This window comes from Caretta caretta, chromosome 8 (genome assembly GCF_965140235.1).
Source record: "Caretta caretta isolate rCarCar2 chromosome 8, rCarCar1.hap1, whole genome shotgun sequence".
Lineage (NCBI taxonomy): Eukaryota > Metazoa > Chordata > Testudines > Cheloniidae > Caretta > Caretta caretta.
Window position 1 is genome coordinate 78784224 of NC_134213.1, and position 24943 is coordinate 78809166.

At 40.4% G+C, this 24943-nt stretch overlaps 1 protein-coding gene across 1 annotated transcript in view; it reads right to left on the reverse strand.

Moving 5' to 3' along the window:
* Positions 1–1997: 1997 nt before the first annotated feature.
* Positions 1998–24943, reverse strand: part of LOC125641291 (calcium-activated chloride channel regulator 1-like) — a 35173-nt gene continuing 12227 nt past the window's right edge. Inside the window, exons 6-14 of the mRNA XM_048861027.2 lie at positions 23600–23827; positions 20579–20803; positions 19469–19646; positions 17860–17966; positions 10033–10263; positions 9202–9472; positions 7996–8160; positions 4559–4795; positions 1998–2537 (exon numbers count right to left, since the gene is read on the reverse strand). Of these exons, the coding sequence (XP_048716984.2) occupies positions 2113–2537; positions 4559–4795; positions 7996–8160; positions 9202–9472; positions 10033–10263; positions 17860–17966; positions 19469–19646; positions 20579–20803; positions 23600–23827 (2067 nt within the window). The 3' untranslated portion in view covers positions 1998–2112. The remainder of the gene's footprint in view (positions 2538–4558; positions 4796–7995; positions 8161–9201; positions 9473–10032; positions 10264–17859; positions 17967–19468; positions 19647–20578; positions 20804–23599; positions 23828–24943) is intronic.

A 24943-nucleotide genomic window follows, 5' to 3' on the forward strand; every position in this document is an offset into this window, starting at 1 on the left:
AAGAATCAAAACCACTGTCTGCCAGTGTAAGGGCCTTCTCTTACTGTGACAGTCTGAGGCCCTGTTCTTAGGCTAAGGCCTTTGGCTAAGCAACAGAGGCAGCCATAAACTGGGAAGTGAACGGTCACATCCTCACATTCCAAACTAGTCACATTGAAATAAGGTGCTATTGGGCTGTTAGGCACTATCAGGACAGGATTGTATTCCTATCACCTCCAGAGAAAGGGAAGTGCCTAGAAAATGTAAAAGGAAACTTAGTTTGATAGCATCCTGTCTGGCAAGAACTCACTTATCAATAGCTCGGATGTGAAATCCTCACTTCTGTATTGTCTTGTCATTATAGTTCCCACTTTGCTATTGTTTGTCTGTATAATCTCTGTCTGGTTCTGTGATTGTTCCTGTCTGCTGTATAATTAATTTTGCTGGGTGTAAACTAATTAAGGTGGTGGGATATAATTGGTTACATAATCATGTTAGGATTGGTTAGTTAAATTTCAGGAAAATGATTGGTTAAGTATAGCTAAGCAGAACTCAAGTTTTACTATATAATCTGTAGTCAATGAGGAAGTGAGTGGGCGTGGGTGGGGGCGAGAGTGAGGGAAATGGGAACAGGGAATGGGGGTAAGAAAATTGCAATCATGTTTTGCTAAAGGGCAGGAATGGGAACAGGGACACAGGTGTAAGGCTCTGTGGTGTCAGAGCTCGGAAGGAGGATACTAAGGAAGGAAACTGGAATCATGCTTGCTGGAAGTTCACCCCAGTAAACATTGAATTGTTTGCACCTTTGGACTTCGGGTATTGTTGCTCTCTGTTCATGCGAGAAGGACCAGGGAAGTAAGTGGGTGAAGGAATAAGCCCCCTAACAGTCTTCACTCGTGATTTTCACTTAATATGTTTGTAAAAGCTAACATGGACATTCCCCAATGTTTGGTCCAGGCATGGTCCAAATGTGGTAACTACTTTGAGCTGTCAGTTAATTAAAATTATAAAAAATCTGAGTGTAGGCATAGCCATGTTGGTCAATATTACTAGATATACATCAGTGGAAGCAGCAAGAAACCCCATAATGGACAATTATGGAATAATTTGCACATGGAAAACTTCCTCCCTAGCCCCTGTTAGTGATAAGCTGATGACCTGAAGCATGAGGGTTTATATATCTTATAAAATAATTTGATCCCATCTAATGTAACGATGGATGTTTTCATTATCCAAAGAATAGGCGATCTTTTCCCATTTCTGTAGCGTCACATCACAGATCTTGATGTTGCAAATTGGGCTTGCAGGAGATGGGAAAAACCAATGAAAAGTCACCTGGTGAATAGCTTTTCCTCTTGGGTGCTACATGCTGTCGCTTCTGTCACATACTGTAGTTGGTGGAATTTCTGCTACCTAGAAATTTAGTGTTTTCTCTTCTACTATTTTGCATTTGTTCTATCATTTAGAGTTGAAATGTTGCATGTGTGTTTGATGATTTTGTTAGGTAAAAAGTATTTTCCGTAAGATCATTTGTGGATAACACATGGCCCTGATCCATGAATACTTAAACACCTGCATTAGTCATAGGATGAGAGTTGAGTTATGCATGTACCTAAGCATTTGCAGGCTCAGAACCAACAGATGTATACATTTATGTTTCCTACACATTGAATATAACTGAAAGGAATATATGAAAAGCAAAGATTTCAGATCTAATTTCTTCTTAAATCCTCCTTTCCTGACTGCTAAGCAACTGGAAAACAAAATTAGAAAGATTTTTTTCCTACTTTTTAAAAAACAAAGCATAGAGTAACTAATGTTGCAGAACTCTTGCAAGATTAGAATTAAAGCATACAACTAGATTGTCATTTATATGCTACACCTTATAGTGATGTCTTCATTTACTCAGTACATACTTTTAAATTCACTGTTCAGTCTACATACATGTACTATAACATACTATACACTCATTGAAAGCAGATCAAAATACATCTAAATCCACATTTATTTTAAAGTCAACGACTTAATTTTCAAATCTATTACAAATTTGTTTTTCCTTATGTATTTTGAAAACAACAAATAGAACTAATTAGGATAAATACCTACTGAGCTTTCGTCTTACAATTAGTTCTATTACATTCTGAGCGCAGGGCCTCCCTTTCCATTTTTCTTATATAAAATACAAACAGTTGTACTTACAACTATTAATACAACTATTACAGCCCCAGTAACAATTAATACTATTACTGAAACATTGATACCATCACTGATAACATCAGGAGGAAGCGTACCAGGCAAGGATTCCTTTGGAGGAAGAAACAGAGCTGCTTGTGCTATATTAGACACCTCTGAGGTCAGGAAAGCATTATCAATGGCACGTATTGCAAAGTAGATTACGGTGCCATTTTCTATTGTGACACTTTCTGCTTTAAACTGAAATGATTCTTTGGTGCCGGCAGGGTTAGGTATCAGACTAGAGGTATTCACGGAAGTAGCATTCTCAAAGGTGTTTCTTAGGTCCAGAAGACTTTCACTCATTTTTATTATGTATCTGTCAGCTGGAAAAAGAGAGGTATGCAAGTAAGAATGTGTTAGTATGCCTATTATACTATCTGTAAATGTAAGGATAGTACAGGATTTGTAGAATAGTTTTGTATCTTTATAAGAACTCCAATGATACTCCATGACCAACCCGACCATTTTACCCACCCAAATTATTGATGGGCCTGCTTAATTGACTAACATCCTTTCTCTGAAGAGCTCTGGACAGAATTCCTGTTAGAACTTATCAGTTCCACATTTTAGTTGGGTCAACAGTCTACTGTTAACTGATGTGGGGCATTCCTCCCCTTCACGAGCACTAACCACATAATGTTCCCAGCACTCTTAGCTTCTGCTGGGCTGAGCAGCAAGAAACCAAAACCAGGAATTTGAGATGAGTCTTCCACATGGCAGTGCAGAGAACTTCCATTAAACTGCCCCCATCTATGCCTTACTCCCCCACGCTTTACACAAAAGTATTTATAGTACTAAAATAAAAACATAACTTTTGGATGAGAAATGAAAATAGGATTTCTTTCACTTGTCTCTAGGGAGTATCCAGGTCAAGTATAAGACCAAACAGTACATCTGAAAAACACAGCAGTACAGGGACCCTGCATCCTGGTCAACATTCCCTCTCTTAATGTGAGCAGGTTCTAAAGCATAGGCTGAGAGATAGAAAAATGCCTGCTCCATTTGCCAGCATAGTTAGTGTGTCAGGGATCTTGCTGCAAATGTGCCTGGCTTCCCACTGTCCACAGTTGTCATTTCAAGACTCTATGGTTCTGTTCTGCTAGTGGGTTTTCTAGTTCTTTGCTTGATTTGAGTTCTACTTCCTGCTCTGCATCTTCTTTTCTGTCCCTTCAGAGAGGGGGTAACGGGTAGCATAAGAGTGCTATTCCAGCTCTACACCATCAGAGGATGCTCCTAATTGAGGTTATTCTTCTGTTGCTGGCTACTCTAGCTGTAGGGCTGTTTTGAGCCAGACGAGTAGTGAAAGTAGCCACATAGAAGAACCTAGGCCAGTGTTTTGGGGATTTAATGGAGTTGCTGGTTTGTTCCCTGGTGAGCTGGTTGGCAAGAGCTGTAGGTGTATGTAAAGATTTTAATCTGAAGCTGCTCTCTGTGTGACTGAAGGTTGTCTATCTTAACCTCTCTGGCTTGTGTTGATGTGCACACTATAACATAACCTGGTTACAACATACTTAAAATATATATTATAAACGAGACCTAGCTGTGTCCCCATAAATGGACTAAAGCCTTGGACTGTCCATGTTATAATTGGGACCCCTGACTTGTTTATAGTTGCAGTGTAGACAGTGGCTAAGCCTTGGAAGAGTCACTGGTGAGTGTGGTTTTTGATTTGTTTGCCTTTGTAAACTAGCATAAGGTTGGTTGGTATACAAGTTTTGCATTTTCTGTTGTACCAGGTTTGGGAGCACAGGCACTGACTTTTGGCTTTTCCAGGGGGTGCTCCACCGCCGCTCTGCCCCGAGGCCCCACCCTCACCCCATCTCTTGCCACCCCTACTTTGCCCCCTCCCCCAAGTCCGCACTTCTTCCCATCCTCTTCCCACTATACCCTGCCCCATCCCCTTCTCTTCCCACGACCCCTCCCCCTCGCCATCAAACAGCTGATCGGCAGCCAGCCCCGGGACCCTGCTGAACCACTGTGACTAGTGAGTGCTGAGCCTCCCCTATTTTTTCCATGGTGTTTGAGCCCGGAGCCGCCTCAGAGTTGGTGCCTATGTTTGGGAGTATTCCATGTTTCTTTAAACATTTTTTTAAAAGGATTAAGTGGGACTAATGTGAGTATCATATTGAACAGTGAATTTATTGGTTATTAAGTCCTGGTCTACACTAGGAAATTTTATAGAGAAAATCTAGAGTTGGTCAAGCCATAGCAATGGTCATATTTTTTGCAGATGGGAAAGACAGCTCTTTTCCTCACCTCTCCTTCGCTGGCTCTTCATATGTAATTTCAGATAACTGACAATAATTCATCACTTCCAGCTGACTAAAACAAAACTTCACCTTACCTTGTCCCACATCCAAGTCATTCCCAGGAGCTGTCCAAGACAAGTGAATTTTATCTTCTTCAAACTGAGCCTCGAGGTCAATAATTTTACAGGGTGGGAACACATCAGTAGTTCCTCCTGATGGAACATTCGCCACTACAAAAGAACCTCCTGTTGCAACTCTATTGAAACTTCCTAGCTTTGCTTGAATTTCATCATCACTAACTTCAGGTCTCGGGGCATTCATTTTGATTTCACCTGCCCCAAAAAAGAAAAAAATTGCTCATGCTATTTGAACATTACAAAACTCCAAATTGTAACACACTTTTTATCTAGCATCCTTCTCTCTTTAATCTACTTTTTTTGTTGGCCTATTGAAGCTTAGTGCAAAAATTAGCAAAGCTAAAAACCAAAGTGAACTTCAGGATCCTGCATCCTTGCACAAAACTAAGGCAGACCCCCAAAAGCAAACCAGATTTCAACGGCAGTTGAAAGTAGCAACAGTGCCTATTGTCAGTTAGGGTATTTAAGGTATTGAGCAGGTGTCAGTGGGAAGTGGTTGTGATAAGGTAGCTTCCACCCATCTCCTCCTAGGTATTGCAGGCAGCATAAGAATTACAATCTTGTAGGAATTTCCTTATTTTTCTGAGTTTAAGTTGGAGACATTTTTTATGTAGACTTCTTTAATTCAGTATATTCTAATTTTCTAGGAATACAGAAAATTGTCCCTCTGTGTGCACACACACACGTGCAAGAAAGAGGATATGACATGCAAAAGCTAACAATCTAAAATTAAGGTTGAGAAATCAGGCACTCAAAAGTCAAGAAATTCAAAAAGCTAAGTTTTCTATTACCATATTATATATATATATATATATATATATTTACTCCTGGGGGAGCTCTGCATTACTGCATGCATGCATAATTAATGAGCCCCGCAGATTTTTAATTTTTTGTGCAGAAAAAGCTTCTGCCGAAATGTTGCTGCAGTTCTGCCTTGAGCCCACCAGAGGGTGCTGTGGTGATTGAACAAAGCAGCAGTTCACAGCCAGCTAAGGAAGAGAAAGCCTGCCTTATTTACAGTGCCTGTCAGGCCAGGTCAGGAGACAGACATGGGGAGATAGACAGCGTGGGGTGTTGGGGGGAATCAGACAGGGGCTCATAAGGGCTAGTGGGGGAGGACAGACTGGGGCAGGGGCTGAATGGGAGTAGAGGCACAAGGCAACAGGAGGAAGGGGTGGAAGGAGGTGCAGGGCCACATGGTGAAGGGGTGCAGAGCTACATAGGGACAGGGGGTGGCTGAGTGGGGGCTCAGAGACACTTGGGGACAGGGGATGGGTACAGGGACACAGGGACAGGGGAGTAGCTGGGTGGGGACAGACACACATGGGACAGGGAAGGGGGTACAGAGCCACATAGGGACAGGGGGAGGGGGTGCAGGGCCACATGGGGATGGGGCGAGGGGTGTCTGAGTGGGGGTGGAGGGACACGTGGACAGGGGGTGCAAGGACACATGGGATGAAGGGACACATGGGGACAGGGGCAGATATGCCTGACTGCATGGGAGAGGCTAGGGATCAGCCAGGATCTGCATGGGGGAAGCTCCCTAACAATTCCTCCCCGCTCCCCGCCCCCCCAAACCCCCCGTGTTCCATACTTTTCCCACCCATACTCAACAACCCTCCAAGTTCACACCCAGGCTCCTTCCCAGCAATTTACTTCCCTGTTCCTCAGCTCCTCCATTACCCCTGACTCCCCCAAGCCTTTGCACTGCTTCTGAGGGGTGCAGGAAATATGGTTCTGTACTGTAGTTTAAATGAATTATTACTCAGTATTATTGCCTAGTAAGGAATCTACTTGTCAAAGATTCCCTGAATCTTTTTTGTTGTCTGTATTGTTACAGACATACTTGCTGACAGGTATTTTGAAATAAATGACCAAAAATAATTGAAACTGGTGTGATTATATTGTGTTATTTTGACAAATAAAATATGCAGAATTTTGCAGAATTTTAAAATATTGTGTGCAGAATTTTTAATTTTTTGTTGCTGAATTTTAAATTTTTTGGCACAGAATTCCCCAAGGAGTAATAATATATATATTTACCATCATATTGCACAATTTGCTGGGGTGGGATTTTTTTTCACGGGCGGGGGGCATGTACTGGTACAAGAACGTTAAGATGTATATTTAATAAGGAAAACAGGAATAGGAAATACTACATTGTGCGAACACTGAGTGAACACTGAGGTATAAATCTTAACAGTTGGAACTTCCTGAGGTATTTGGGTGCCTAATATCTCACGCTTAGAGTGTGTTTCTTACTCAGTAGAGCAGCAAGTCTGTCTACCCAGAGTCAAATCTGCTGGATTAAATGGCAAAAAGCAAGTTACTATTTTTTTTCTCCAAACAAACCGTTGTTAACCAAGTTCCATTTGCAGAGCAAACTCTGTAACTAGTGCCTTCAAATTATGCCCCCAGTTACACTTGTGCAATCCCACTGAAGGCCAGAGGACTGCATAGATATACTGAGCATGGCATTTGGCCTGCAGACCCTGGTGACAATTCACAAGCCAGAAAGAACACAATTTGATTTTCAGATCCTAGGCTGAGTCTGCAGGGCTCTGAGTTGTTAACAGCGCAGTTGTTCTTTGTAAATAGAACAATTTTCTTCTGGAGTGATTGAGAAAACAAGTGTAGAATTTGACAATACTATTTTTACAAAGTCACTTTTCAGAATAAAATATTTTAATGATGAATTAACTGTTTTCTTTGCATTTGATTTCTCTGGGGCCTCTAGATCAAAAGAGAAATGCAAAAGTAGTGGAAAGATGAAAAGATATATTAAGTCACAACACACTCGTAACAGACTCACTGTAAAAGTATCATTAACTGAAGCTCCATTGATTGAGAAGGCTTAAGCAGTAAGACCTGAATAGCAGTATCCATACCTGTGGTTTCTGGAACTGAGAATCTTTAACTCACATGCCTAATGGAAAGAGTCCTGAACAATGTGTCCAGAAAACCCAACAGAAGAACAGAAAAATTCTCATGTGGATGCATTAAACTGATAAATTTAAATTTCTTAACTTTGAAACGGATTCCCTAAAACCTCATTTTTAAGTCTCAGTGAAACATACAAATTTAAAATTTCTAACTTCAGCTGTTTTTTATATGATTTTCAGTTCCAGGATCTTTGGCAACTCCCATGTGTTCCAAAGAGCACTTAATTATTATAATATATATTTTTTTATAAAATGTGGTACTATACCCATTGCTCAGATATAGCAAAAATGCTGTGGTTCCAGCTACTGTTTTCTAAAAGTATAAACAATAGTGGAAAAGATATATGTAACAAATGTTAAGGTTAAAAAGCTTTTTGTGAAGCTAAATGATCTCCCATTCACCCATATTGAGAGAGAGAGGAGAGAATTTTCTACTTCATAAATGTTTCTTACCATTTTCTATGTAGCCTGGAACATACAAGGCTCGGCTCTGCCTGCGGCCAAGTCTGACAGTCTTATTTCTCCCCTGGATATGCACTTTTAAGTTGTATCTACCATTTCCCTTGAAAGATGTAAAGTACTTTGAATAGATTCCATCATTCTTGGTAATATCAGCACCTTGACATACAAATATTAATAATTACCCATCCAAACAAGGTACTTTTGTTAAGCAAGGGCATTTTTTGCTGTTCAGTTCATAAACACATAGGGTCTACACCTTCTTCTATTGAAATCAATAAGAGCTTTGATACGGACTTGGGTGAAAACAGGATCTGTCCCATTGTGTTGACATGAGCTCATTACTTATTTAACTGGAGATAACAATGTAGCATTAAAACATGTTACTGTGTATTTACTGTTGTTTCCAATAGGCCAGCAGTTCTCAACTACTTCTTAGTAGTTCTCCGTAGTAGTCTGATCTGTGGAGTCCTTCTTGGTGGTCTGCAGACTAACATACTTTGAGATTGAAGCAATGATGGAATGTGGGGAGGAGAGAGTCTACAGTTTGCATTACATGGTTCAGATAATGGAGAAGGTGGAGAACAATAGAATTATGCATTTGAATCACATCACCTCTGTAGGCACAATAGATTTGAAAAGGAGAATAATAATCCATGTAATTTATACTTTTGAAGGAGATGTTTTTAACATTAGCTATACTGTCTATATAGCATGTGACAAGCTATAGAAACAGACTCTCGCTCTCCTGTTCTGCCACCTGCATCCCCTCTGCAGGGCAGACCTGTATGTAAAATATACATAAGTTCAAACGGTGAATATGGCTGAATCAGACCCACAAGGCAATTGACCCCTTTCTGTCCTTGTGCTAGCTATTTGCATGATGAGTAACAGCACAGGAGAGGGAGAAGGCTCTGCACAACCATGACACTCCCCTTCTTCTTGGGCACAGTTTCTCTCTCTCCTCCTTCCTAACACACCCAACAGCGTAAGTGCACCAGCATGTCAGGGCACACATGCTGCACCAGTTTAGACCCAGTGCAGTTTATTCTCATCCTGAAGCTGTGGGGGAGACCAGAGTTACCATCTCCCTCCACTAGATGCCTCTTGTTCTGTGCTCATGGCATAGGCATGGCTGAACCAAAATGGGGAATGTATACATTTCTCGACAAAATGTAAGGAAAGTAATAATCAGATTACCTGAACCATCATCAAGGAGTTTGAGCTCCACTGCAGATCCAGTCTGTGGTTCAACAGTGGCCATCACGGTTGCACCAAGAACAGGCAAAAATCCTTGACTAACTTCTGCATAAATCACCATTGGATGAGGGAAATTGTTTGTATCCTTATTCATGTGGGCTTTCACAGTCACTGGAGGCACAGTCAAAGATGCTGCTCGAGACGTTACTATCATTGATATGACTTGAGAAACTGTGTGGCTATTTTGAATCCAATATAACCAATCTCCCACCTGGAAATCAAATAGATATAAAAATATAATATAAAAACTTCATTAGTCTAATGGCAGCTTTGTGTTTCCCTTAGTTAATTATTATCTTAGTTCACGGGAGATTTCCCAAGGCAAACAGGGCAGTTAAGGTATTGCTACAGGACCACAGCTAAGGTAATTTGCATACCTTACTTGTGATTCTTCATGCTCTCAAATGTTTGGTTTCTTTTAAATTTAACCTTATATCTGAATTTGCTCAGTTTTAATGGTGGATGTTTGAGAATTATCACATTCTTGGAAGGATTAGAACCTGTATATTATAGATATGTACTCTCAAGCTTAATTTCCCCTGAATTCAATATTTTGTCTGGCCGTCTTGTGTACTTGGGATGTGTATAGTGCATAATAAAAAATTAGGAAGAGCACAGACAACCAACTTCCATGGCAAGTCAGTTGAGTTACAGGAAGGATAAAATTGGTTCATTAGGAATATATGTTTATAACTTCTAAAAAGAGAAGGTGCATTTTAGTCTATGAAAATGTTAACATATTTGAATAATAAAACAAAGTTTAGTTTTTACCTCTGCAGTGCCTGCTATATTCAGTCGAGCTGTTCGGAGGTTTAGATTACTAACTGTGAAGGCTGAAGTTCTATATTCTTTTCCTTTGGGGTCCCTCAGTAAAATGTCTGGTGGAGATGTGCTTTGATCCCATGTAACTACAAAGAAGGTGTCATTTCCCACAGTGCTATCTATAGTCACCGTACCATTCATCCACTGCTTGACTGCGACACTCCGAGCTGTACTTTCAAGCTGTTAGACAAATAAAATATGTTTTACGGCAAGTTAGCAGATAAACACTTAAAATACCAGTAATTTCAAAGTGGTTCATTTTCCTCTTAAAGGGGAGAACAAATCAATATTTTGTCTATTCAGAGTGCACCTCGACTGGCTGGTGGACAACTGGCCCACTGCTGGAAGAGGGGATAGAGGAGCATTAATGCTGTCACAGGCCTGTTGGCACCACGATGAGCAGGTGGTGTTCTGTTCTGGTCTCTGCTGTTCTGTGCAGAGCTGAGGGTTGTGCACAGGAGGCAGGAGCCTCCTGACACTGTGCCTCCACACATGGGAAACTAGCAGGAGGATGAGGGCCACGTGGATTAGCCATTGAAGGGAGTGGAATGATGAAGGCCTGAGCACATTTTCAGTAATGCCCATTTGCAGAGTACAATTACTTAAGAATGTGAAAGTATAGTAACCAAGCATCTCCTTCCACTGTTATATGTGGTCTATCCACCTACCTATCAAATCACATCTGTGCAGGAGATTAGTGCTACATTTCCTCTCCAGCTCTAAGCCTGTTTCCAGAAAGATCGCACAACAAGAGAGCCATACAACCACACGTAGAGACAACAGAAAAGCAATGATAATTGAAGAGACAGAAATAATAAAACACAGCAAGAACAGAAACAAGATTTCCTTTACCAGCATTGGTATTGCACACGTGGGCCACCAGAATTTACAGATAAGCTACCAATATGAGTTTTATAGTGGCCCACTGGACTACTAGGCTGCCAGTAGATTTGCTCAGTTCTCTTTTAGGGATTAGAAAAACTACAAATAGAAAAGTACCTTTAAATAAAATAACTTTCTGTTTAGAATAAAAATGGGAAGCTAGATACTGAAACGCTATTTCAAAGAGCATCCGAGCGGACATTTGAGAGTCAGGTGTTCAGACGGTACTCTAGTGATGAGATTGATATAAGTGCTTAGAAAGTGAGATAAACTGTCTTTTAATAGCAGCTGTTAATAGCCCAGAAAATAAAGAAACATTTTGTTTTCTTTCTCCTGAATAGAGGTGATAGTGGAGCTACAAAAACAGGAAACCTAATAATAATGGGGGATTTCAGCTCTCCCCATATTGGCTGGGAATGAGTCACCTCAGGATGGGATGCAAAATTTCTAGATATCATTAATGATTTCTTTTTGTAGCAGCTAGTCCAGGAACCCATAAAGGGAGATGCATGTCTTTAACTAGTCCTAAGTGGTTCACAGGATCTGGTCCACGAGGTGAATATAGCTGAACTGCCTGGCAGTAGCACCAATACTGTAATTAAATTTAACATTCTTGTAGGGGAGAAAATACCAAAGATATCCCCTCAGCAGCATTTAACTTTGAAAATGGGAACTAAACAAAAATGAGGAGGTTAAATGGAAATTAAAAGGAACAGTCAGAGGAATGAAATGCCTTCAAATTGCATGCAAACTTTTAAAAAACACAAAGATAGAGGCTCAAAAGAAATGTCTACCTCAAACAAAAAAAATGCTGTTCGTTTTTGTCCCTCTTGCTAGCTGCTCTTCACATTCTTTTTTGGCCTTCCCAATTATACTTCTGCACTTGATTTACAAGGGTTTGTTCTGTTCTATTTTCCTTAGTAGGATTTCACTTCCAATTTTTAAAACATGTCTTTTTGTTTCTAACCACATCTGTTTACTCCGCTGTTTAGTCATGATGGCAGTGTTTTGGTCCTCTTCCTGTTTTGTTTGAGTACATCAGAGGCGGGAAGCCTGCCAAACAATCACTGAAGCCACTGGATGATCAAAGTGCTAAAGGAGCACTCAAGAAAAACCAGACCTTTGTGGAGAAGCTAAATCCATTATTTGCATCAGTCTTCACTGCAGAGGATCTGAGGGAGGTTCCCACACCTAAGCCATTCTTTTTAGGTGACAAATTTGAGGAACTATCCCAGACTGAGGTGCCAGTGTAGGAGTTTTTGGAACAAATAGATACATTAAACAGTAATAAGTCACCAGGACCAGATGGTATTCACCCAAGAGTTCTTAAGGAACTCAAATATGAAATTGCAGAACTACTAACTGTGGTATGTAATCTATTGCTTAAATCAGCCTATATAAATATGACTGCTGGATAGCTAATGCAATGCTGAGTTTTTTAAAAAGCTCCAGAGGCGATCCTTGCAATTACAGGGCAGTAAGCCTAACTCCAGTACCAGGCAAATTGGTTGAAACTAGTAAAGAACAGAATTATCAGATTAATAGATGAATATGATATGTTGGGCAAGAGTCAATATGGCTTCTGTAAAGGGGAATCATGTCTCACCAATCTACTGTATTAGTATTCTTTGAGGGGGTCAACAATTTTGACACAGTCTCCCACAGTATTCTTGCCAGTAAGTTAAAGAAGTATGGACTGGATGAATGGACTATAAGGTGGATAGAAAGCTGGCTAGATTGTTGGGCTCAATGAGTAGTGATCAATGGCTCCATGTCTAGTTGACAGCTGGTATCAAGTGGAGTGCCCCAAGGGTCGGTCCTCGGGCCGGTTTTGTTCAATATCTTCATGAATGATCTGGAGGATGGTGTGGATTGCACCCTCAGCAAGTTTGCAGATGACACCAAACTGGGAGGAGAGGTCAATACGCTGGAGGGTAGGGATAGGATACAGAGGGACCTAGACAAATTAGAGGATTGGGCCAAAAGAAATCTGATGAGGTTCAACAAGGACAGGTGCAGAGACCTGCACTTAAGAAGGAAGAATCCCATGCACCGCTACAGACTAGGGACCGAATGGCTAGGCAGCAGTTCTGCAGAAAAGAACCTAGGGGTTACAATGGACGAGAAACTGAATATGAGTCAACAGTATGCCCTTGTTGCCAAGAAGGCCAATGGCATTTTGGGATGTATAAGTAGGGGCATTGCCAGCAGATCGAGGGACGTGATCGTTCCTCTCTATTTGACATTGGTGAGGCCTCATCTGGAGTACTGTGTCCAGTTTTGGGCCTCACACTACAAGAAGGATGTGGAAAAATTGGAAAACGTCCAGCGGAGGGCAACAAAAATGATTAGGGGACTGGAACACATGACTTATGAGGAGAGGTTGAGGGAACTGGAATTGTTTAGTCTGTGGAAGAGAAGAATGAGGGGGGATTTGATAGCTGCTTTCAACTACCTGAAAGGGGGTTCCAAAGAGGATGGCTCTAGACTGTTCTCAGTGGTAGCAGATGACAGAACGAGGAGTAATGGTCTCAAGTTGCAGTGGGGGAGGTTTAGGTTGGATATTAGGAGAAACTTTTTCACTAGGAGGGTGGTGAAACACTGGTATGCGTTACCTACGGAGGTGGTGGAATCTCCTTCCTTAGAAATTTTTAAGGTCAGGCTTGACAAAGCTCTGGCTGGGATGATTTAGTTGGGGATTGGTCCTGCTTTGAGCAGGGGGTTGGACTAGATGACCTCCTGAGGTCCCTTCCAACCCTGATATTCTATGATTCTATGATAATTGTGGACAAGAGTGATCCAGTGCCTATACTGTATGAGGACGTTCAGAAAGCTTTCGACAAGGTCCCTCACCAAAGGCTCTTAAGCAAAGTAAGCAGTCATGGGATAAGAGGGAAGGTCCTCTCCTGGATCAGTAACTGGTTAAAAGACAGGAAACAAAGGGTAGGAATAAATAGTGAGTTTTCAGAATGGAGAGAGGTAAACAGCAGAGTTCCCCAGGGATCTGTAGTGGTCTACTGCTGTTCAACATATTCGTAAGTGATCTGGAAAAAGGGGTAAAACGGTGAGGTGGCAAAGTTTTCAGATGATACAAAATAGTTGACTGTAAACGTTAAAAAACTGACTGCAAAGAGTTACAAAGGGATCTCACAAAATTGAGTGATTGGGGCAACAAAATGGTAGATGAAATTCAGTGTTGATAAATGCAAAGTAATACACATTGGAAAACATAATCCCAACTATACATACAAAATGATGGAGTCTAAATTAGCTGTTACCACTCAAGAAAGAGATCTTGGAGTCATTGTGAATAGTAATCTGAAAACATCCACTCAGTGAGCAGCAGCAGTCAAAAAAGCTAACAGAATGTTAGGAACCACGAGGAAAGGGATAGATAATAAGAAAATAAATATTATAGTGCTGCTATATAAATTCATGATGCCCACCCCTTGAATACTGTGTGCAGTTCTGATAGCCCCATCTCAAAAAAAGAGATATTAGAATTGTAAAAAGTACAGAGAAGGGGAAAAAAAAAGATTAAGGGTATGGAACAGCTTCCATATAAGAAGAGAATAAAAAGATTGACTGTTCAGGTTAGAAAAGAAATGACTAAGGGAGCATATGATAGAGGTATATTAAATCATGAAGGGTGTGGAGAAAGTGAATAGGGAAGTGTTAGTTACTCCTTCACATAAAACAAGAACTAGAGGTCACCCAATGAAATGAATAATCAGCAGGTTTAATACAAACATAAGGAAGTACTTCTTCACACAACATACAGTCAACCTGTAGAACTCGTTGCCAGGGGATGTTGTGAAGACTAAAATATAACTGGGTTCTAGAAAGAATTAGATAAATGCATGGAGGATAGGTCCATCAATGGCTACTCACCAAGATGGGCAGGGATGCAGCCTCATGCTCTGAGCATCCCTAAACCTCTGACTGCCAGAAGCTGGGACTGGAGGACAGGCGATGGATCAGTTGATAAATTGCCCTGTTCTATTCGTTCCCTCTGAAGCATCTGGCACCGGCCACTGTCGGAAGACAGGTTACTGGGCTAGATGGACCATTGGTCTGACCCAGTATGGCCATTCTTAAGTTCTTGTCAAGACCAGTATATAATTGCAAAGAAGCTAAGTAGTCCATGACCAAACTTATATTAGTTGTTGTGCATGATTCAGATAAAGTGCAAAACTGGGTCCATAGCAGAGATTTAACAAAGTGAGGGCTGAGTTGTTAAGTTGGAGCTGCAGCTAGCAAGAGATGTCAAAAGTAACAAGAAGGGTTTCTTCAGGTATGTTGGCAACAAGAAGAAAGCCAAGGAAAGTGTGGGCCCCTTACTGAATGAGGGAGGCAACCTAGTGACAGAGGATGTGGAAAAAGCTAATGTACTCAATGCTTTTTTTGCCTCTGTCTTCACTAACAAGGTCAGCTCCCAGACTGCTGCGCTGGGCATCACAGCATGGGGAGTAGATGGCCAGCCCTCTGTGGAGAAAGAGATGGTTAGGGACTATTTAGAAAAGCTGGATGTGCACAAGTCCATGGGGCCGGATGCGCTGCATCTGAGAGTGCTAAAGGAGTTGGCGGCTGTGATTGCAGAGCCATTGGTCATTATCTTTGAAAACTCGTGGCGAACGGGGGAAGTTCCAGATGACTGGAAAAAGGCTAATGTAGTGCCAATCTTTAAAAAAGGGAAGAAGGAGGATCCTGGGAACTACAGGCCAGTCAGCCTCACCTCAGTCCCTGGAAAAATCATGGAGCAGGTCCTTAAAGAATCAATCCTGAAGCACTTACATGAGAGTCAGCATGGATTCACCAAGGGAAGGTCATGCCTGACTAATCTAATCGCCTTCTATGATGAGATTACTGGTTCTGTGGATGAAGGGAAAGCAGTGGATGTATTGTTTCTTGACTTTAGCAAAGCTTTTGACATGGTCTCCCACAGTATTCTTGTCAGCAAGTTAAAGAAGTATGGGCTGGATGAATGCTCTATAAGGTGGGTAGAAAGTTGGCTAGATTGTCGGGCTCAACGGGTAGTGATCAATGGCTCCATCTCTAGTGGGCAGCCGGTGTCAAGTGGAGTGCCCCGGGGTCAGTCCTGGGGCCGGTTTTGTTCAATATCTTCATAAATGATCTGGAGGATGGTGTGGATTGCACTCTCAGCAAATTTGCGGATGATACTAAACTAAGAGGAGTGGTAGATACGCTGGAGGGCAGGGATAGGATACAGAGGGACCTAGACAAATTGGAGGATTGGGCCAAAAGAAATCTGATGAGGTTCAATAAGGATAAGTGCAGGGTCCTGCACTTAGGACAGAAGAACCCAATGCACTGCTACAGACTAGGGACCGAATGGCTAGGCAGCAGTTCTGCGGAAAAGGACCTAGGGGTCACAGTGGACGAGAAGCTGGATATGAGTCAGCAGTGTGCCCTTGTTGCCAAGAAGGCCAATGGCATTTTGGGATTATAAGTAGGGGCATAGCGAGCAGATCGAGGGACGTGATCGTTCCCCTCTATTCGACATTGGTGGGGCCTCATCTGGAGTACTGTGTCCAGTTTTGGGCCCCACACTTCAAGAAGGATGTGGATAAATTGGAGAGAGTCCAGCGAAGGGCAACAAAAATGATTAGGGGTCTGGAACACATGACTTATGAGGAGAGGTTGAGGGAACTGGGATTGTTTAGTCTGCAGAAGAGAAGAATGAGGGGGGATTTGATAGCTGCTTTCAACTACCTGAGAGGTGGTTCCAGAGAGGATGGTTCTAGACTATTCTCAGTGGTAGAAGAGGACAGGACAAGGAGTAATGGTCTCAAGTTGCAGTGGGGGAGGTTTAGGTTGGATATCAGGAAAAACTTTTTCACTAGGAGGGTGGTGAGACACTGAAATGCGTTACCTAGGGAGGTGGTAGAATCTCCTTCCTTAGAAGTTTTAAGGTCAGGCTTGACAAAGCCCTGGCTGGGATGATTTAATTGGGGATTGGTCCTGCTTTGAGCAGGGGGTTGGACTAGATGACCTCCTGAGGTCCCTTCCAACCCTGATATTCTATGATTCTATGACAAGTTATAAATAGCACAACCCAAGAGCTATGGTAGAAATAGGAGGAGGGGATAACTCAGTACTACTAGCCTCAATTATTTTGAAGAAATCATCACTGAGTTGAAATAGATCATGAGACATGTCAGGAAAGCTGGGAATCAAAATGTTATCTATTGTTTAGAAGAGAAGCAGTTAAGATAGTTTCCTCATTATTGATAACGTTAGTATAGTAACTATTCTCTGGAAGACAAGATCACTTATTTACAAACATACACATACACATATTCTATTGTTGAGAAAAGCCCACTTCCACTTTAATTGAATTGTCTCGTTAGCACTGACCCCCCCACTTGGTAAGGCAACTCCCATCTTTTCATGTATTGTGTATATATACCTGCCTACTGTATTTTCCATTCCATACATCTGATGAAGTGGGTTTTAGCCCATGAAAGCTTATGCCCAAATAAATTTGTTAGTCTCTAAGGTTCCACAAGTACTCCTCGTTTTTGCTGATATAGACTAATACGGCTACCACTCTGAAACCTGTCACACATACTATGGTATTTCTGACTACCTCTATCTATATAAGTCCCTTTGCATTAGCTAATTGTGAGAAATTTTAATTTTCTTTGTTTCACTATCTGTTTCATTTTATTGTTAATAACAGACCACACACACACACACACACACACACACACAAACACAAAAATTCCCACTGCCATTTCCAAATATCAGTTTATATTTTAAGATCAGTCACTGGCAGTACAATAGTTAAGATTAGAGACTACTAAAATTACTCTTAATTGATCAGTAACTGATTAATAATGTGAAAAAACAAACCAAATTTGAAACTCAGACCTGAATAGACTGTTCAGCAGTATTTCCACTTCCTGATGAAATTCCACTGAATGCATCAATTAGGCCATTGGAATCAACTGTATCTGTGGCATACAACTTTAAGCCTCCTGAAATGTGATGGTTAAAATAATCACAATAGTCATTTACTGTAAAACAGTAGGTTTTTGTTATGTGCCTTATGTTTGTTTAGCTGTTGCTATAGAGCACAGTGTTAGTTTGATAAATCAAATTTTGATCTTTTATTATCCTTTATTCATCTCAAAATAAGTGCAGGGAGGAACCACTGTGTGGTGAGGAATCAATTAATACAAACACCCAGAGAGTTCCTGCAAAAAGCAAGTCTGACCTGGGAAATGATCCCATCTGTTCACTTTTTAACTCCACCTAGCTTGGTCTGACTAAGAATTGTCACCTGTAGCACTTCATCAAGTACAGTGCTCACTTGCTCATGGGCTGTTCTTGGTAAGTCTGGACTCTGAGCCATGGACCTATAAAGTGCAATTCCACTCTGAAAAACACCTCTGTAAAAATGACATGGTGGAATTCCAAGATTATTGCTTCTCAGTGACTCAGATCAAATCTGCTTAGTTTACAAATATAACGTTTGGGCCTCTTTTTCATTTGTGCTGAGCACCCATAATGCCAATGGGAACTTCTAGTGCTCAGTGTCTTTGGAAATCTGGCCATTTATTTAAAACAGTGAGCACTGCCCGCTGAGACTGGGCTCTGAAAGACCAGCTGCGTTCTTTCTGGCTCATACAATCATTTAACACTAAAGATTCCGTGATCAGAACATAGTGAACTATTCTGTTATACTACACAAACCAGAACAGAATTCAGGTTGTTCTTCCACAGCCATGTTGGCTGTACAGTGCTAACAAGAGTAAAAAGCAGTGCAATCTTATTTAAGTCCCTGAAGCAAGAAAATGTGACTCTGAATACACAAAATGAGCATCTCTGTTGACTAAGAAGGTGCAATTTATACATAGTCACTATTCAGAGTAAAGCTACATTCTAAATCAACACATGGAATTCCCATTGGTAGTTGCCCTGTACTGCAGCCTCACCCTGAACCCATCTGGCTTTCTTTAAAATGGCTGAAGGTAAAAGTAACAGTGCAGCTCCAACTCAAAAATCCAAAGCAGACCTGACTGAGCCTCCTAGTTGTAAGTGTAGAGCCTGTGGTTGCTAAGTCCTCAGCTAGAACCCTCTAGCTGTGACTATTTGTGAGTTGGTAATTGTTTAACTATTTAGGACATTAATAGATTTGCATATTACTGCTAAGTAAACCTCAGAAATAAAATGTTAATCACTTAAACAGGAACATTTTTGTTTAGAGGAACATCCTCCAGTAACATAATTATCAAACCTTGCTATTTAGCAGGGTGTTATCAGGATACAGTTTTTTTAAAGCAAGAACAGATAAAGATAAACAATTGCTCCCAATATTGTTGTGTTTATTCAGCTGAAAATAAACATTCTGTAACTATGACTGGAATTAGCTGACCTTATTTTCTTTTCATATTACAAGTTGTAAACCACTCTAGTTTTACATTTCATGCTTAAGGTGTGCATGCCAAAAGTAGGATTAGTTTATAAACTTACTTACCTGTCATGTCTGAAAATTGTTCTAGTTGTGGAGCAGCACTTGGCCCTAAGGCAATGGTGTGAATGATTGATCCACTGTTTTCTACCTCCGTAAGGCAACTGCTCATACCTGAATCCTCTCCATCCGTCAGCAGTACAAGTTCAGAACCATCAAGATTAGAGTATTTTTGTTTAATCACCTGAATTGATAAGAAAATTTCAGGTATTAGCCATAGGACTTTATTGTAAATGTTAGCTGCTATAACACAGGCAGTGTCTACATCAAGAGAAACTCTTAAAGTTCAAGTTTAAAGCAAAATCTTTTCCTTACAAGTGTGAATTGTGCTGGTGTAGGAGGCTGTGTCATGTGGCAACAGCTGAATTGAAGGAGTCTGAATTACACTGCCTGTACAGGGCAGGATGGTTCACAGGAGAGGTGTCTAAGGGTAGCACACTCCTTACAGTATGCCAAGTAGTAGTAACGTGTGTCTGCTGGCCCCCACTCCAGGTCCTGCAGCCAATGACAGCATATGCACAGGGCATGTGGAAGCCTGTCCATGCCCATTGAAACTATGGAAAATTATCTTTAATACAGTTCTGTTCTGGAAAGTAACTTGAGAAATCATGGAGCATGAAGGTGTCATTTTACATAACCCCGTTTCAGAATAAAACCATGCTTAAACCAATGTTAAAATAAACAAAATTTGGATTTTCTATATGAGAAGTTATATGATTTTGATCGTCTGCACAATTCCTTGAAATTCCGGCAAAGCATTCTTGTAAGATTTTCTCAAAGCAATCTTATTTTTTTGCTAGTATAAACATAACAGGGCCTTGTTAATTTCTTAGCTCAATAGGAGCAGTTTCAGGGCCTAACTTGATTGAGCTTCCTAAGCCTCTCACTATAAAACACATTTTAGAAACCTCTAATTGTTCTTGTAGCTGTCTTTCTGAACCCCTTCCAGTTTCCCCATCCCCTTTGTGGATACCAGAGTCAGTATTCCAGTAATGATCTCAGTACTGCTGTACACAGAGGTGATATCACCTCCCTACTCCTACTCACTATTCTCCTCCTAATTCCATTTCATTATCACTGCATTCCAGGATACATTCCCCCCAAGTTCTCCTTCACCTCAAATCCTTTGCGTACTCCTTTGCAGATGTTAGTTCCTCCACCAGCTGATGTAGGCAGGTGTGCGATAAGATTCTGGCGTACATTATCACTGACTATTTGTTGTAGATTACTTTTAATTTGTGCTGTAGAATGGAATGTGACAATTCCAACCCAGGAACCTATTTCGATAATCTGTAGCAGGAATATCTCCGCAGCTTGGTAAAGACGTTTAATGCGGTTATTCTGCAGGTGAAGAAAGGGATGTACTTAGAACTACCAAGGCTTTTCAAGAGAGATCGCAAAAAGCAAGAATACAGCAATTACTAATGTTGTTCAGTTTGTACCGATAAATGGGAATGTACCTGCCATAGAGTAGATGAGAGATTTGAGGGGAAAATATAGAAAATTAGACAGATACCCAATATCTGGGTACCCCAAACTACCTTACACATCATCCCCCGGCATATTCTTTCCAGACCAGTGGAGATGTACACTATGTTCTGCTTTCATGGAAGGGTATCTGCATATTGAAACATCTAGGAGATATATAACTGTGTCAGCCAAACAGCATTCTAATAATGTGATGATATTCCTCACAAATACGGGTTTTTCTTTCACATTGTTTAAATAAAATCGCTGCAGCCTCAGAGAACAGTACTCAACCTACTTATGAATTAGGATAGCCCCTCTATTTCACAGTTTCCTGGCATTTTGAAAATTTGGTAATTTCAGTGAAAGAATTTATTTTAAATGTAAATATTTGAACAGATTGCTGAAAACCAGCTGAGAAAGTTTACCCTTGGAAGCTTTCCTTTCTCTATAAAACTAGCTGTCATTATTCTTGATCTAGTTAAGGATATTCTTCCTCTCCTATATTAAGATTAAGGGATGGGCTGATTTATATCTTTTATCTCTGGAAATCTAGTACATGTTTGCCACTTAATAGCTTTGGGGTGAATTTGATGCTAATGACAGTAAAATGCTCATAGTACTAGTCTACATAAGCTTTTCCAATCTGAAATCTCTCCAGAAGAAGGAATGCCAGCTGTATCAAAACATTTGGTTGTGAGATGGGTATAAATAATCATTAGAGAACACCACATTCATTTTCACTTGTGATCTAGAATTTGAAGTATTATCTCTAGAGGGAAAAGGTACCTGCTTTCAGACAGTGTTTAGTACTTTACTTTCAAGACCTCTGAATTCCATTCTGCTCAACTGTAGCTCATCACAAAATACATCACTTATTTGAAATCCATACCTTTCTTTGTCCCAAAGAAAATTAAATTATGATTTGATATTGAGAAATACTGAATTACAAAACTGAAAGCATATAAAACATTATATAGTACCCTCTAGGCCATAGAAATACGCCATATGCCATTTTAAACATCTTCCTGTGCATTTTCATTGGATTCATTATTGTGGGTTTGTGTCAAATATTTTAAGAGACACTCACAACCTGTTGAAGCCCCATAAATTATCTTTCTGAGAAAGAAGATGGATACCATACACCATCCTTTGCAAATACCATACCATAAGCCTAAGATTTTTTTATCAAAACTTCATCATTTGGCTCCTCAGTGGAGTTGTGTTGATTGTTGAACTGAAGACCTAAAATATTAGTATTTTAAAGAAAGCTATAGTAGAACTCTTATTTATACCATATAATCATATATATGGAGTACATGATAGTGTGATATAGCATGAACTGGAGATTCTAATGTTGTTTCTTGATGATGAAATTTTGAGTGACTATATTTGGTATGACAGAAAAAAGTATTTTTAGAATGTTTTAGAGAGGTTTTAATTTTTTTATATTGGGACTACTTTGTATCCCTCCACCTGTAAAGCCAGGTGCCTTTGTTATCATTATTCAACCCACAGAGGGCTCATAAAGTCTTTTAAAAATTACAGTTTTTTTCCAGACATAAAGATGCCACCATTTTAAAGCGAGATATCTGGGGCCTCTCCAGGGCACAAAAGGATGTTGTGCCTCCCACAGGGAAGCTGAGGATCTTCTCTTCCCAGAGATATACTGGTGGGAAGGTTCTATTTCTAGCCTTGAAGGTCTGAGATATATCAAATTTGAAAGTTGTAACATATTTGAGAACAGACGTTGTCACTAGCTCAGGATTGAATGTTTGAAACAAATACATTAGGGATGAGGAAATTCTGTATATTAGGGAAAGAATACATCAGAGGTTCATATAAAAAATAGCTCTTGGAAGCTGGGTAGTGGTTTGGAATGTAAGAATAAAACCTGAGGGGATGGATTTATGGGCAGAAAGCAGGTGAAGCTTGAAAAGGTACAGGATAAACTGCAAAAAATGTGGCAAACTTATCAAATGACTCTCACTTCTACGTGCTATTTATACATATGAACACATCTTATTCAGGGAGGTTATATTGGATTTACTTTAAGAATGATAAATTTGAGGCCCTAAACAGATTGAGAGTCTCTTTAAAGGCTCATATCACCTGAAGCAGCCTTTACAAGAAGAGAATTGTGTTAAGTTTAAATAAAAAAAAAGCCTCACCCTGGTTAATCCAGCATCACTTTATGACAACCCAAATTTTTGACTCATTAGGATGAATGATTATGAGGAAAGGTATTTCATTTTTATTTTGCTATACCTAGTGACATATATTGATTTTTAAAATAATTTGAGAGAGTCACATATGAATAATATCATGAAACTTCCATCTATGATATATTTTCTGTTTTGGGGAAGTACAGTGGTTCTGTCATTCTGGATCTGAAACTAAAAAGAGGAGCAAAAGTTATCTTTTGTAAAGAAAAAGAGACCAAGTCTGGCATATCATTTTTAGGAATTTGATGAGTTTCCTTTTAGCAATCCCTAAATATGTATAATGGGAGAAATAGTGGCCTCAGTTTTTTCTTAAAGAATAAAGGATGGTTACTGAAATATTGACAAAGGAAAATATTGTCATATATATACACCACATTGTTTTATAACTGCCTAACTGTTTCTAAGCAGTTCTGCTAAAAATAAGAACTTATATGTTTATTCTTACCCCAGTCATGCTCCCAGAAACATCAAGTACTAGACAGACGACTCTGTCTTTGGTCTGCAGCAATGAGAAGGAGGTCTCAAATGGAGGACTTGCGCTATTTATTTGAGAGGTGTTATTGAAGTCAGGAGAGTTCATAATTACTTCCCATGTGCTGTGGTAGTTGCACATTTTGTTCTGCATATTTGTAGCCTTTTCATTATGAGTACTTCGATCACAGAACTCAACCACCTAAAAAAAGCCAATTGGTAGAGAAGAAAAATTATTGAAAAAAGCAAGTGAACACATGTAGTAGCAAATCCCAGTTTACTATTTTTCCATTGCTCACCACAACCACAAATACAGAAATTCTTTGCCTGCTCTAAGGGCTATAGAGAATAAAATCCTTCTATGTCCTGGACCTTGGAAAAAGTCATCAAAGAAGAGCGTTCCCCAAGAATCTGTCTCAGGGGTTACACAGGTATGTCCACACTGCAATCAGAGGTATGAGTGAAGCTCAGGCAGGCATACACATGCTGTCTTTAATCCAGCTAGTGTCTCTACTGATAGCAGTAAAAATGTGGCAGCATGGGCTGTACAAACCTACCCAGAACCCTGGATATATACTTCACATTGCTAGCCTGCACCAGTGTCCATGCCACCATGTCTTCGCTGCTATTTTTAGCCTCACTAGCTAGATTAAAGCTAGCACCAATATGCGTACCTGAGCTTCCATCATACCTCTGATTGCAGTGTAGACATACCTGTATTTAATCACTGTTTTTAAGGATGCCCTGGCAAATCAGACATCATCAGTAAAGTTCACAGTTATGTAGATACCATGGAGTCTCAGAGCATTGATACACAAGGCTCTAACTCACCTGGGACACAACACACTCTGCCAGGGGAAAATCATGCACAAGGGGGAAAAAATTTCAAAGCAAAAACCCTCTGATCTTCCTGGCTGGCAGGAATACTTTTAAAGAGGATGAACAGCTCGCTGTGTCTGTTCCCCTTTGCTTTTCCTAGCAGGGCAGAATTCAACTCATAAAATATTTTCAAAGCTTCGGAAGTAAGGTGCAGCGTGCCTCTAGCAAGTTGCTGAGCACACTCAATATCCATACATTTTAGTGGGAGTTTAGCACATCACAGGATTAGACTGTCACAAAGGAATAAACCTTCTCAATGTTGTAACAGAAAATGCCCCACCTGGGTAACTTTGTTATCTGACCCAAAAGGGAGCAAATGTTTCCACAATGTCAGGGTATTTCCATACCCTGTGATGGAACAGATAGGCCCCACACTGGCAATGAAAGGCTTAATGAGAACCTATGGATCCAGTTGGCCCCACCCTACTACACCAGCAGC